Raw genomic sequence first — 15,759 nt, 5'->3', positions numbered from 1 at the left:
GATTTCTTTTTCCTTCTGCCCCCCCCCCTTAATTTTTTTTTTTTCCCCTTAAGTATGTCCGATGTGTATTGCCTAGATGGCTCGTCCCTTTCCCTTATTGGAAATGATTTCCCGCTTCCATTGTGGTGAACTTTGCCTCGCCTGACTCTTTACGGCTTTTCTCTTGTTGATGGTCTTTCCTTTGTGGAAGTTTCGCGGGCTGATTGTATTTGTTAATTAGTTGCTAACAGCATCGTAATGTGGGCTTGATGGATAACCATGTCATTAGCACTCACCCCTGCAATTCACATTTCCAACAGGGCAGGGGCTACCCCATGCCGAGACCGTGATTTGTGGCTGTAGTCTCGTGTGGGTGACACGCACCCCAGCCCTCCGCGCCCGCGCTGTGCCGCGGCTGGGGGGGGGGGGGGGGAGGGGGCTACCCAGACCCCAGCGATGCAGTTTTCACCCCGAATCATGAACCCGCAGCTCTTGGCTGCAGCCGCCTCGTTTCGCTTTATTTTGGAAGCGAGGAAAGAGATGGAGACAGGGCATCGAACCCCCCCTCCCTTGTGCGGCAATGTGGGTACGGGGGTGCTTATGCTCCCCCCCCGCCCTCCGCGGCTGCCAGGGCCGGTGACACGGGCATCCCGCACAAACCGCTGCCACCGCGGCTGCCACCGCGCAGCTCCCGCCTCGCCCGGCGGCAGCGCCCGGGGCCCGCCGTGCCCAGCACCTCCAGGCGGCGGCGGGGCCGCGGCGGCCGTCGGGGAGGGGGGGTCGGCCCGCCCGCCCGCTCCGCCCCGTCCCGCCCCCCCGCCGCGCCTTCCCCGCGGGGGGCTCGGCCGAGCCTGGGAGATGTAGTCCCGGCTGCCGGTCTCGCCGGCGGCCGGCGGGGCTTCCGCGGGGGACTACGTTTCCCAGGCCCCCCTGCTGCTCGGCCGGGCCGCGGGAAGGGCCGGGCTGTCAATCAGTGCGCGTCGGCGGGGGTAGCGAGCCGGGGATCCCCCCCGCCCCCCCGCCCTCCTCCGCGTCCCGCTAATAATAAGTGCTTCAGAGGCTTAAAAGCAGGGAGGCAAGTGTCATGCGGGAGCGCCGTGAGGGGCTGAGCTCCGGCTGAGCGCCCGGGGCCGCTCTGCCGGCGGCACAACCCGGAGGGGGGGGGGGGGGAAAAAAAAAAGAAAAAGGGGGTGGGGGGGGGAGAAAAAAAAAAAAGCAGCCTCGGAGCTGGATCCCGGGGAAGGGGCGAGAGGAGAAGCCCGAAAGGCTGGACAAGCCGGCAGCGAAGTGGCGATGAGGCGCAGGAAGACAGCGGTGGCGGCCGGCTGCTGCCTCGCCTTCCTCCTGGGCACCCTGCTCAACGTCCTCTTCATCCCCGGCTCCGAGCGCCCGCCGCCCCCCTCCCCGCCCGGCGCCCCCCTCTACCCGCCGGCGGAGGAGGGCGGCGGCCGGGCCGCGCTGGCGCGGCAGATCCGGGAGCGCTACGAGGAGGTGCTGCGCTACCGGCAGCACCGGGCGGCGGCGGCGGGGCGGCGGGCGCTGCGGCCGCGGGAGCGGCGCCTGATGGACCTGGCGCCGCCGCGCACCTCGGCGGAGCAGCCGCGGCCGCCGGGGCCGCGGGGCCGAGCGGCGGCGGCGGGGCCGCGGGCCGGCGTCTCGGCCGAGCTCTCACTGGAGCCGCCGCTGCTGGGCTGTCGCGACATCCGCAATGTCAGCGGCGTGCAGTACTTGGGCTCGGGGTACACCAAGGCTGTCTACAAGGCGGTCCTCAACCGCACGCTGGCCGTGGCGCTGAAGGCGGTGGATTTCGGCGGGCACGACATCGCCCGCTGCGTGCGGCAGTTCTCCGCCCTGGAGGACTGCTACCGCCTGGCCGCCTACAAGATCGTCAAGGAGATGATCCTGCTGCAGCGGCTGCGCCACGCCAACGTTCTGCAGGTACGCGGCTCCTGCGCGGCCGGACGCGACGCGCTGCTCCCCCGCCGCCTGCTCGGCCCCGCTGCCCGCAACCTGTCGGTGCTACCGCCCGCCGACCCCAGCGGGGCGGGGAGCGGGACAGTGGGGTGCGGGGGGTGGTGGGCGCTCCCCGGCGGGGCGGGGAGCGGCCGCGGAGCCCCCGAGGGTTTACCGGCCCCCCACGCCCCGTGGGGAGCCGCGGCGGGGGGCGGGCGGTTGCTGGGACCGGCGTCCCTGTGGGTACGGCGGCTCCTCGCCTGCCCGCCCCGTGGCGGGTCCGCGGGGAAGGCTGGAGGCGCGTCGGTGGGCGCCGGCCCCCCGCCGCCGAGTGATTCGCCCCGGCGGGGCGCGCCGGGCCGGGGAAGGGCGCGGCGTGCGGCGCGTCCCCCCGCCACCTCCCCGGCATCCTCCCGCCGCGGCCGGCCGTGCGGCTGGCGTTGGGCTGCTCCTCCTCCTCAAGAAAATGAATACCGAGGTGGGGAGCGGGCAGAGGAAGGACTCGGAGATTCAAGAGCACTCCCCGAGCCGGGGAGGTAAAGCCCGTCCCGAACGCAAGGGCCGGTCGCCCCGCGCACCCCTGGCGAGAAGGAGGCGGAGGGGGCACCCCAGGCGGCCTCTGCGGGGCTCCGGCGGGCGCAGGCGCTCGGCCGGCGCCCTGCTGGATCCACCCTGCCCTGGCCCACGGATCGGCCCACGGGGCGACCAGCTGGGACAGGCCGGGTGTGGGGCTCGTTAGTCAGTGCGCCGTAGCGCGGCACTTGCCAGCAGGGCTGCATAGTCGGACTGTTACGCATCAGCATGAATCTCAACGGGTCCATTTGGATGTAAATGCGGGTATGGAAATTCCTATTGCGTTTCGCATAGCGTGAGCGTTGCAGTAGAATAAAAAATGAACGTTGGACCAGACGGTCTCACAGTAGGTGCTTTTTGAACTGAGTCGAGTAAAGGAGGTTTGTGTTTCTTCAGCAGCGGCAGCAACAGGAGTACCAGCTCCCCCACGAGAACTTCAGATCCCAACGATCAAAGCTCTCGAGTTTCATGTACTGTTCAAAGAAAGAGTAGTCATGATTTATCCACGACAAGAAAATAGGTATTGTCCAAACTTGCCTGCTTCCTTGCTTGCTTCCTTCCTTCTTTCCCCTTTCCGTATTCTTTCCTCTGGGGTGCCCAGTCTATAGTACGCGAGGAGAACACCACCTAGGAAACTACAAAGAGCTGTGCTCCTAGTAAGGATGTTGCTTGCGCCTCTGTTGCTTTGATGAATTCTCTTTGGGAAACCCGTGCTCGGGTGCAGCCATCGTTACTGATTGAGCTGACAGCAGGAAGTACACCCTACAGTTGGAAACGCTGAGGGGATTTTTTTTTTTTTCCACCAAGATTGTTTTTCTTGCTCAGTGGAAGCGAGTTGGCCAGGTTGAGCTCGAAGCGTGTGTTTTTCAAGTTGCGGGTCATTCTGGTAGACACTAGTGTTTCTTTCCTGTGTTACTCGCGTGTGGTTTTCCGCTCCGGAGAGATTAATCTGGCATTCATTCGGATTAACCCCCCTCATAAAATGGAAGGGGGCCGCGTTGCCTGTGAGGGGTCCCGAGCGGCCGCCGCGGTGTTTCCGCGTGTGCGGGCAGGGGGAACGCCGGCCGCGGGCGGGCAGGGCTGCGGCAGCTGCCAGCAGCACCGCTCCCTCTGCAGCAAAGCTTGGGGGAACCGCAGCGATCCCCCCCGCTCCCCCCGCCGTTTTGTGATGTCGTGTGGGCTCCTGAGGGGGAAGCGAAGGCGAGACGTGGGGTGTCCCTCGGCGAGGAGGGCCGGGGCTGGACCAAGCGCCGGGAGGAGAGGCAACACGCCCAGAGAATGCTTTCACGGGCAAAAATCCCCCGTGTTAATTAGGGCTTCATATTTACATGACACCCAATTTAAAAATAGATTACACTTAAATCAGAACCACGTTTCCAGTTTCGTTCCGATTTTGTCATCCAGTTTTCTTTTGTCTGCCCTCTGGCTCCATCAGCCTCTGGCAGAGCTGCCTGGCTGAGACCAGAAGAGCCCTGAGCCCCCGCATATCACCCACCTTTTTTGTTTAACGTGTTTCATTCTAGAGAGGCACGAGGCGAGGTTACTGCGGCGTGAGTGAGGGCTAAACGTTTGGTAAGACATTACCTTGAGAGGAGACTGTACAAATCGACGTGACGGGCTTTATCTAGGTACAGTCGGGGCTGGTGCGTGGGCCAGGAGTAGGTCTCTGGTGTCATGCTGGAGTCGTGAAACCGGTGCAGAAAATGGGCACCAGCGAGCAGTGTGAAATTTATTGATTATGCCTCTGTTAAAATCTTAAAGGGAACGGGATCTACCGATCTCAAGGCTGATTTTGAGCTTTTCAGTGGAAGCCAGACCAGGGCTCAGAAATCACTGTCCAGGGTTTGCTGCCGAGGGAGAGGAGATCGGTTCAGAAGCCAACATCTCCCCCTCCCCTGGCTTTTGACAAGCGCTTCAGCTTTCACTGGAGCACTCGGGCCGTGTACTGCAAACAGATGCCAGAGGCACGACACAACATCTGCTGGGCCAGCAAAGGCCAGGAGCTTTTCTACCTTTGCTCCTTACCTCTTTTTTTTTTTTTTGCTCCTTACATCCCCCCCCGCCTCCCCAGCGGCTCCCGGCAGACCCAAATACGAGCCGGTTGTTATAAATAGCCCGAAGGACATGGCACCCCCCTGCCACCCTGCAGGGTGCTGGGGGAGGGCAGGGGCTGGCGGGTAGCCTGCAGCAACCCTGGCCCGGGGCAGGAATTGGGGAGCTGGGAGGATTTGGGATATGGAGGTGGGTGATACTTTTCCCTCCGTGCCGCGGCGGGACCCGGTACCCCCCCGGCTGCCCCCCCCCCCGGGTCGTCCCCGCAGCTCCCCGCCCGGCGACAGAGACGGACCGGGGCTGCCCGAGGCAGGCGGGAGGTCCTCCGCCTCCCCACGCCGCGGGGCCCGCGGCCCCGGCCACGTACGGCGCCGTGGGCCGGGACGCGGTGGCCGCCCGCCCCCCCCCTACCGCCACGACGGCTGCCTCGCCCCCCTCCGCGCCCGCCCGCCCCCCCCCCCCCCCCCCGGAGCATCCTGGGCAGGGGCTGTTCGGGGTGAGCGCGTTCATGAGTTTCTTTTGCTGGAAATGAAGTTTCGTGTGGGTTCAGCCCTAGGAAAGGGGGTTTTCCTGTAAATCTCTGGCAGCTGACAGCCTGAAGTGTAGCTTGTAAGATAACAGGCTTGTTCTTTACTGTCTCAGCAGTTCCCATTCTGGCCTGTGTCTTGTCAAAATCAGCTTTTTTTTTTTTTAAGCCATCCTTTTAAAAGACTTGATTATTGTACAATATTTGATAGAGGGGAAAAGAGCTCATTCCAGAAAGTACCACTGCTTTCAGACAACATGTTGACATATCCACCGTGCCCTCCGCCTGGGGAGAGTGCCAGATGTGTCAGTTCTGGCAGATGTGGCGAATCAAGTCAATGGAAAGAAACGTGGAAAACCGGCAAGAGGGAGAGCGCTTTCGCGTTAGCCAGCGCAGAAGAGAAGGCAACTTGCCGTCCTATTTTTATTCCCGCGCTCTGCCCATCACCCGCATGCCCGCCGGAGTGCCAGCGCTCCCGGGCCGTGGCCCCCCGTGACCCCGCGGTGCCGGCTGCAGCTGGCCGGGCCTGCCCCGGGCTCCCTGGCGCGGCGGCCGCTGGGAAGGGCAGGTGCAGGCTGCGGTGGAAATCTCTTTGCTTTGGAGCGGGGAAGAGAGGGCTAGTTCATTAAAGTTGATTTTATAATGAAGGGCACCGGGGAAGAGGGGGAACTGGGTCACTGATTTATTGTAACAGAGGATTTAGCGGCCCGCTAATTGCTTTGCAGTCGCTCTGTGTCAAATGCAGTGCCTGATCTCTTCCTTTCCCTCCGTGCTGCGGTTTCTTTTCTCACAGAGTTCAAATGCTGCTGTCTGAATCCTGGCTTTCCGTGCATTTTAGCAGGGAAGATGATTTAGTGTGCTTTAATTCCTCCCTGCCCGTATTTGAGGAAGAAAAGAAAATCAAACCATTTGCAGTTAATTTCAAACAATGAGCGCGATTGTAAAGGCACAAAGGCAATGTTTGATTTACTGTAATACTGTAATTATAGCCCTAGAGTATCAGAATGAAGGGTGTTGCCATTCATGGGCATAAGCGGTTCTTTGGAGGCATTCTTTCTTCCTTTTGCATTGCTGAAGAGGAGGGAGGGAAGGTTTGAAACTGCAGACGTTTGGAAAAGCGCAAGCTTATTTCTGCGACAGCTATTTACCAGCACTGCTAGTGCGAGTTCACAGTGATTCATTTAAGAAGGAGCTACTGCTTTCTTAAAAACAACCACAAAAGCTGAAGGAAGAGGGTTGGCTTTGTCTGAAGCCAGTGGAAGACACCAGCTGCTAACAGAACCAGCGGTTTGCTGACTGCCCAGACAAGGCCGTTTCATTTGGCTTATTTAGCTTTAGTGTAAAGTTAAAACATGCAGATGAAATAACGCAGATGAAATACTGGGATGGCATCAGCACTAAAAAAGTCACCATCCAAGCTGTGCTGGCAAAGCAGTTTCTACATGAATTGGTTCAGTTAGCACTAGCTTTTTTGTTTTATGATTTTTTTAAATGGTCATGATTACAGTGAAAATATTTATCACTTAGAAAATTAATGGAATAAAATAGTACTGAAAATAACACATCACTTGCTGTTGACAGCCTTCAAGAGACTTAAGATGTGCTATCGGGTCATGATATTTTTAAATACGATTTTCTTTTCTTTACATGTGATAATTAACAGACACTTTACCCTGATGGTTTCCCTATACATATGCATAGCCAGCAAGATAGGACAGTTTTAATTTTAATGTAATAATTAAAATAGTGAAGCATTGTATACAGTTTGCTTATTCCAAGAGGAAGTAGACAGTCTTTCCAAGTCTGAAGAAAGTCAATATACAATTAATTTCCAGAGCAAATACATTTGCGTAGGGAGCATATGGAACTCTTGAAGGTCTGGTCCTTCCCCGTCCTCCTTGTGTGAATCCACTGTTGTTTTCACAGAAAGGAGGGGGGGGGAAGGGGAGATCAAGCCGTGGTGGAAACAGCTACTCAGGGACCTCTTCCCTGTTGCCAGCGGGTGGGCATTAAATCCCCTTTGTGGCGGCGGTGGCGCAGGATTCCCAGCAGCAAGCCTTGATCTGCGGTTGGCTGGAGTTTGACCGTGACAACTTTGGGAACTGCTGGCCTGAGAAGAGCACTGCGATTGCTGATACCAGCTGGTGGGTGACTACAGGGAGAATTTGTTGTTCGGAATTTTGGATGGGGCAGCAGAGGTTCACAGCTCTTGGGAGCAAACCTTTCAAAACCAAGTGCCTAGTGACAATTAACCTTCCAGGCTGGGGCTGCCTGGGGCCTGACCATGCGCTCCACATGCAGTCATCGCTAGGGGGTTGCTGCAAATAGGACGGTCATTTTAGACCGGGATTTTTTTCTAATACTTCTCTGACGTAGCTCATTTGAGCTGCTCTTGGGACAGGTTGGCTAAAGATGAATGAGGCCACCACACATGGTACAAGACCAAGCTTGACACCATCTGTTTAACTGGCACTGGAAGCTTCATGTCCTGGGCAGGTGAGCCTGCCAAATCCTGTTGGGGCAGCAGGAGAGGTTTGCACTGCTTGCTCGCCACCTCCTTCCTCTGGAAAAACTGCCACTGCAGCTGCCCAGTGAGCAGAGATGGAGCTGCATCTTTGTCCAGGTCACTCCACTGCTTGACGCTCCTGTAGATGCACCTTGCAGGAGATGAGGTGTCTAAGTCCATTGGGCATCTTTCAAAATTGTTGATCGGTATAGGGTGTCGGCGCTGGACACTTACGTGGGTGGAGAGAAAAAAGCAGGCAGTGCCACCTACTGATGGCTCGGTGGAGACAGCTCACTGCTGCTAACAGATGTCCCCACAGCCCCAAGGAGCTCGGGGTGGAGAAGGGCAGAGAGAGCAGACAGATGCGGTTTGGCGAGGAAAGAAGAATTACACAGAGTGCTTCTTTATTGCGAGACTGCTTCCCAAAAGGCCCAGATGTTATACTGCACTTTTAAGAGTGAAGAAAGGATCTGTTAACAAGAGCTCCGGAGCTGCTGGAAGCACAGAGCTGATACAATTGCAAACCAACTCTAACTGTTCGTGTCACTGGAAGGCAAGCTGTACATCTTGATGCTGAAGTCACCAAATAACAGTTTTTCCCATTGAATTTCATGGGATGGCAGAGGGTTCAACTTGCAAAGCTGTTGGCAGGAACAGCTTCCCGTTAAGACGTGTGCCATCACACAAGTTAAAAGGGCTACATTGTCCGTCCTTTCGAAAGCAGCATTCATAAAACTAATCCCAATCATTTGTTGAATGATTTCTATGATTGCTTCTCAGTTTTATGTGCCATGTAAATCATTCCAGAAGACTCTGGTTTAAATTTCTGCCTCCTTTATGGGAGCTGATGACTTGCAACTTCATCCAGTTTCCTTCAGGGGAGCCCATCGCTGCTCCTTCTGCGCAGAGGCTCAGGGAGATCAGTGGACACCACAGGATGCTGTGGTGACCACTGATCAAGTTCTCCCCTGCAGCTTGCCTTTTTCAGAGGGGCGACAATGAGTGGACAAGGCCAATCCACCCTGTGAATATCCTGGCCTGGAAATAAATTCTGCAATTCAGCATTGCAAGGGAAAGCAGGTGGTTTTTAGAGCCTCACTTTTCACTACCCCGCCCCAATGTGGGGTAGCTAGGTAAGCCTCTTCTTCCTGGTATCCAGTGACAGGACCTGTGGGAATGGTTCAGTGTCGCACCAGAAGTTCAGACTTGACATCAGGAAGTATTTTTTTACTGAGAGGGTGCTTAAACACTGAAAAAGGCTTCCTAGGGAAGTGGTCAATGCCCCAAGCCTGTCAGTGTTTAAGAGGCATTTGGACAATGCCCTTAATAATGTGCTTTAACTTTTGGTTAGCCCTGAAGTGGTCAGGAAGTTGCACTAGGTGATTGCTGTAGGTCCCTTCCAACCGAAGTATGCTATGCTATTCTATTCTACTCTTGCAACAGATCCTTGTGGCCCTTTTGTACATGTGCTGTCTTCTGGTTGCAGCTGTATTTTGGGAAGGGCAGGCAGGGCTGTGGTAGTTGGCCAAGGATGCAGGAGGTGACCCCTGGAAGGGCACACCAGGGCTGGCAGAGTTCTGCTCCTCCAGCTCTCTGCTCACTGCATGGACACAGAGAGCGTTGGTGGATTCAGGCGTGAGCTGGAACCCTGCTTGGAAGTGTTGCAGCCCTGGTTTATGAAGTCAGATGTCTGTGCCAGATATGCAAGCTGGGTTTTCTGATGGCCTTTTTCATGGATTTCTGTGCCAACACAGTCATCTGATGGCTCAGATAGATGCCTTGTGGCATCTAACACTCATTGCAATTTTTCATTTCTGTGATGGCCATGAAAAACTTGACAAGAACTAGTTCTCACAGGCACTTTGCTAATACTAATATTGACTCTAGACTAATTTTAAAGGAGTTGTTATTTTTCGTCACGCTTGGCTGAGCCACTCAGTTTAGGTAGTAGACTTCAAACATGGGTGTTTTGTATTCGTTTAGGCCAAATTTGGAGCAACATAGTTTGGAAAGAGTTGCTTTGTTCTTGGACTATGTAGCTGCGGGTAGACTCCAAGCTTATTTTAAAGCTCACCATGATAAAGTGCAAAGTGATATGACTCATACCTAAGAAAGAAGAGTTATACAGATGGGCGTAATGAATCCAAGCCAAGCTTTCTCAAACGGGATGCACAGAGGCTATTTGGTAGTTTTGTAATGCAAAATCACACCATAACAAGGGGTTAAACTTGTGGTGCAGTAGAACTGAATGCAGTGGCTGTAGATGGAGGTCAGGGGAGCTTCTGGACTGGCTATTTACAAGATAATGAACTGAGCCTCCTGTGATACCAGCCCTTTCCCCTTGAAATCATGGCTGTATGAGTGATCTATTTGTCTTCACTGGAAGGCTTTATAAGAGTAGGCTACTTGTGTGACTAAATATTTGCAGGGTTGGGCCTTGAGCTTGTGCAGTGCAATGCAAATTCAAAGTGCTGTAAATGTTTTTAGTAGAAGAATTTTCCACTTCAGAGTGTAAGGAAAGCAGGGAGAGTAAAAGGGAGATAATGTTACTAAATCATGAGATTATAGCCAATATGTCAGAATGGCAGGTATATATGGATGTGTATATGCATACACACGTATGAACTATATAGAGATTTCTCTGGACCTCTGTGGATGTACCTACAGATATGGTTAAGATATATATACATGTGTGTTTCTAAATAATACATTCTAATTTTTCTATTAATGAACTTCCATGTTTAGTAACATGGTGCCAGGTATGAGATTTTTGTACCTTCTAGCTCTTCTGGAGTTTAGTGCTAATCATAATAATGCATTTATAAATAAAAGCCTAGGCAGAGTGTGAATTTAGAGTTTAACATTTGAATTACCCACTGCTTGCTCTTGATTCCAGTACCCAGCAGCAGAGGAAATCCTGCCCCACCACTGCCAGCATACAGTTTTGGTCCTGCTCGTAAGAGGGTCTGTGTGGTGCTGGGGGTGCCCTGTGTGAAGTCTTTTTCCTATGAGGCTGGGCACTTGGCAGAGCTTGATTGCTAGATTTCAATGAGGAAAATCAATTCACTTCTCATGCACTGTCTCTATACATCCTGTAGCAGGAAGGATGACATTGGATCAATATTGACTAAGTTTAGGCCTTGCGGGGAACTCTTACTTTTTCCAGGGAGATACATGTTACAGGTTTGCAGATGTTTTTAGACTGAGTAGGTGTGGCAATATATAAAAAATATTTTAATATATTTTAAAATATATTAACATATTAAAATATAGGTGCAAATATCATGTGTATATATTATATATAGAAACACATATACAAATATATACATACATATGTGCTTGTATGTAACTGGGTGTATATTTATATATGTATCTACAATCAGCAATGGAGGGAAATATTTAAAACCCGAGGGGTGAATAGATCTTAGCTTGACATAAATGTTTGAAATCATATATTGGTAAATCATAACTGTATCTGGCAGTGCTGGGAGTTCTTGCTCTTGCAGGGACTGTCCCAGTGCTCCAGGAACGAAAGGTGAACCCAAGGATTGGTTGCATAAAAAATATTATATTCGCTTTGATAGCAATAAAGTAGCAAGAGCTCCTAAAATGTGCTGTTCTGGTTGGGACATGTAGCAGTTCAAACAAATAAATGGCTCATCAAATGGCTACCAGTATCTGTGGGAGCTTTTTATTTCCCCTGGGCACCAAGTCACTAGAAAATACAATCTCGACACAACCAGTTTTGATTAAGTAACCCTGTGTCCATGTATTTTTGAAAAGAAAGGCTGTGGCAAGAGTTGACTACGGTTGCTCTTCATAAAAGTGAGATGATTTTTTTAATTGTTCTTTTCTGTTGTGGGCAGCAGTTAGGTCTTACTGTAGTAAATTCGGGCAAGTCCAAATTAAAAGAGGAGTAGATTTATAGAAATTACTTTTTGTATAAAGCAGTTGAGCCTGTCACTTATATTACGGCTGGTAATAGTGTTCTTGAAGTTCCCGTTCCTGAAGTAATGGACATCTCATGTTCATTAAAGAAAAAAAGGGGAAATTTCCGGCTTTGTGGTTGTAGAGATAATCTGAAGATTGTGAACATTAAGGGCTAAAAACTAAAAAGGCAAAGAAAAAAGATTCACCATGTGTTTTAATTTTTAGGGAAATCACATGATCTGTACAGGAGGGTTTTGCCCTCCAGTAGCCAGGGCGGCAACCCTCTGCAGCCCGGCAGTGGGGCAGAGCTGAGCTGGCAGAGCCCTGGTTGGCAACAGTGGCCAGAGCCCCGCTTGAGGAAGGTGGCCAGTCCTACCGTTCGTGACTGAGCAACCTCTATAAATGAAATGTAACACTTTGGCAGAGGTTCTGGCTTGACATTTATTTTTCTAAAAGTCCAGCTAGGGTTCCTGCTCTAATGCAGGAGGGCTTGTTGTTTGCACAGACTTACCCTGCTGATGACAGCTTAATAAGCTCCTTTATTTTGTGTTTTTATTCAGTAAGCTTGTCGGCTTTTGTGTAGGGGCTGACCTCTGCTTTTGCCCTCCCCCTGCCCCAGCTCCTCTGAAAGGGGCACCTCTGTCCCCATAATTTGTAGTAAAAGGGAGTTGTAAAGGGAGGTGAACTGACCGGCTGTAGGGACATGGGCTCCCACAAAGCAATATAACTTTTGCAGGGGCTGACCCTGTATGCCCAGTGTGCCTAAAAACTATGGAAGTCAGTGGGAGTTTTGGGTGCATAAAGACTAATGCAGGACATAGCCTTTATGACTGAGAAAATCCAGTGAGGGAAGGATTCGATAAATAGGGCTACTCGAAATGAATTACGGCACACGATGTGAGAACAAGTCAACATTTCATATCTGGCGTACGTTTTTCTAAACAGACAGAAAGTCATCCCAGTGTTGTGACTGTTTGCTATTAGATTCTACGCAAAAATATATTGGGGTGGCATTTAAATGCAGTGACTCGAGATATCAAAAAGATGTGGGATTGTATTTCTTTCCATTAATTTAATTGGAACCATGCTGAAAAGGCGTATGAAAACCATCACTCTTGGATATATCCAAAGTGTAGCTTTGTGAAGCTGAGAATGATGTCCAACCTAATAGAATTTCAGATAGAGGAGATATTTTGGCTCATCTTTTGCTTCCAGCTATATTCAGTTTCCCCGTGTGGTTATTTTTCTTGTTATTGTATGCATCCAGCTATCTGTTTCTTACTTCACTGTCTGGGAATACAAACCATTTTGTCTCATTTCAGACCTTAAAATGGATTGGACAAAAACAAAAGGAAGGGGAAAAAAAGTATTCTGGGTAATACCTCTGCACTTGTTTTTGTGTCTTAATAAGTTGGCTTCCTAAACGAAAGGCCTAAAAATTACTGTCTTGGAATATTTTGCATCTATATATATTCTGCATTTTGTAACATCTGTATGCTGGGTGGTGGTTCATCAGGAGGGGATGAATGTAACCATTTTAGATGCTTAACTGGCTGTTGGGACTTGCCCAGTTTGTAATCATGGTAATTGCACATACAAATATGGCCATGTAATTACATGTACATTTTTGCATTTAGTTTCAGGAGTTCGTTTAGAAAAGTATAAATGCAGCCCAATAAATCCTTTATATCTCAGACTTCTGTGCTTTTATAACTCTATATAATTATGTAATAACACTGCATCTGGAGAGGTTTCACTTAAGTAAAAGCAATAAAGAGCTCAGGTTAGATTATATATTTTTTGAGTTAGACCTACACTAACTTGCTCAGTGCTGTGTTTTTCAGCTTGTAAGATTGATTAGGTTCAGCAGTACTCTTGCAGGAAAATTTTTTTGTGAGAATAAAGAGCAATTTAATATGAAACCAAAACTGGATCAAGTAATTTAAGCTTCCACAATGACTGAAGTGATTAAATGGGTATTAATATAGTAAAATATACACCAAATACTCAGATACTCGGGCAGTGAAGGCTTTTGCCAAGGTACAAATTGGATACTAAAATGAAAGAATTACTTAGGAGCAAAGTTCCAGCTCGCTGAGAACAAATATAAATCATTATTATTACTACTGGCATTCATGGATGGAGAAAAAATAGACACAAATAGATACTGTAATTCATTTCTAATTCTGTTCATATGCACATAAACAGACAATATGACTAATTTCTCAGTATTTTATATGTATAGATATGTACGTATTATGTTTTTCTAATGTGTAATTGTTGTTCATCTTCTGTATTTCTGTTCCTGGAATGGTTTTCACAAACATTGAGAATGTCTAAGGAAGACTGATAGCTTTTCTGTATTCGGTGTTACTGTGAACCAACAGTTACTGAGATACTGTTATTTCCCAGTCTGGGTTGCCTGCTAATTTCCCTTATGGCTTTTCCCCCAATGGATAGTATTACTGTGCTAAAGACAAGAGCTGAACTCTGCAGATGATACAGAAACAGATGTTAGATTTTGAGACTGAGAAGTGGGGGTTTACAAAACTACTGAGCTTCATCCTGCCTTCTTAGTCTGCCCCCACACCAGGGAGGTGTAAAATACCTAGTAAGAACTGCGGAATCCAGTTTGTCTCTGAGAAAAGATATATATTGTATTAAATCTTTTCATTTAAATCAATTTTTTGTTAGTTCAGAAGGCTTAAACAGAATTGTGCTGATGTGATCCTCTAAGATAGTTTGTAGCATACGAAGATTTAACTCCTGTCAATAAGCTGCACAAAAATGGTGCCACAGACAATAACGAACAAACCCAAGGACAGTCTGAATGGCTCTAGTTAAGAAATGATTGCTGTTGCAATCTTTGTCATGGTAGCGGCAGTAAAGAGAAAGGTCCATTTTCCTATTTGTCATCTATCACAAATTCTCTGTTGTGCATCGATTCCAAAACCTTTTCAGCATGTTTTAAAATAAAATCTTCCAGCTCTTTTTTTTTTTTTTTTTTTTGTTTAGGTTAGTGTCCATGATTAAGCAGCTGTTTTGAAATACAGCGCCATTTTTACACCAAAAAGAAAAACTGTTTACTTATTTTACATTTTTTGGCACCCTTTTTTCCTTTAAATGTAGACAGCTACAGTCAGAGCTAGCAGAACGGTTCATAACAAATCCCGCATTTGCTGACTTTAGCCTGGTCTTTACTTTTCTGTCTGGGAGGGTCACAAGCTGTAAGAATGTGCTTGATACTCGAATTTGCTTGCAGGGGTTGTGTTCAGCCTCACCCCGCTCCCTCCAGCAATGGCACTTTGCTGGTCTGGCTCTCTGCTCTCCTGGTGAATTAGGGTCGGTCCCCAGAAGGTCTGCGTCAGCCTGGCTGCTTCTGCGGGGCCTTATCCAAGTCCCCTCAGCTCAGAGGAGACCCCCATCATCTTCCCTGAGCTTTTTATAGAACTGAAAGAGGTTTGAAAAGTCAGATGACTCAGGACAAGGCAGTAGAGGAATAGCAGCAGAGCATTTTTTAATGCTGCATTTTCACATAGCCCCTTTAACTGTATCATTTATTTGACTGGGGGCAGAGATTACATTTAATTTTATTTCATGTGCATGCTGTTCTGGCTGGAAAGTTGCAGTCAGATCCTTATCAGGCTCATTTAACTGCCTCTCTGCCAGGGCTTGGCAGTGAGTTTGTAAAAGTCTGTCCTCCAGCCCTGTCAGACATTGTCCCACTCCATATAAAGCAAGATATCTCTTCTCCACAGTCTTTAAATATTCTTCTTCTGCAATTATTTGTGCAAGTGGAAATTAATCATTCAAATGTCCTTGGAAAGCAAATACAAGAAGGAGCTGCAACATGTCTGAAATTGCCATTTAAATGCTTTTGAATTGAAGAAGCTACTGGCAGATAGTATTTTGGAGTATTTTCCCTTCTTTAATGATACTCCACACAAAAGTCCATCAAGTATACTGAGAAGCAATTTCTGTCTGGAAAAAGATGAGTTTTGGCATTACAATTGCTTTTCAAGCTACCATGTCATTGAAATACACATTGCCACTCAATGCACAAACAGTAGTCTTATGGGCAATGTCACTAGAAGCTATTTTGCGATGTCTTTTAAGCAGAAAATCAATCTTATTTAGGGAGGTATTGCATAGGCTAAACTAATTTTCCTCAAATAGAATTCTGTCTCTGCATTCATGGATATTTTAATTTATTTTTTGTTCTTAAAGATTTGTGGTGAAT

General features: G+C 49.6%; 1 protein-coding gene across 1 annotated transcript in view; it reads left to right on the top strand.

Annotated features, from left to right (window-relative positions):
- The first annotated feature begins 1,200 nt into the window (after positions 1-1,200).
- The window catches only part of PKDCC (protein kinase domain containing, cytoplasmic), a 37,600-nt gene continuing 23,041 nt past the window's right edge, over positions 1,201-15,759 (top strand). The window contains exon 1 of the mRNA XM_074897126.1: positions 1,201-1,917. Coding sequence (XP_074753227.1) covers positions 1,273-1,917 — 645 coding nt within the window. The 5' untranslated portion in view covers positions 1,201-1,272. The remainder of the gene's footprint in view (positions 1,918-15,759) is intronic.

This window comes from Athene noctua, chromosome 1, assembly GCF_965140245.1.
Source record: "Athene noctua chromosome 1, bAthNoc1.hap1.1, whole genome shotgun sequence".
Taxonomy (NCBI): domain Eukaryota; kingdom Metazoa; phylum Chordata; class Aves; order Strigiformes; family Strigidae; genus Athene; species Athene noctua.
Note: the sequence above shows the minus strand (reverse complement) of the source record. Positions and strands in the feature narration are given on the sequence as shown.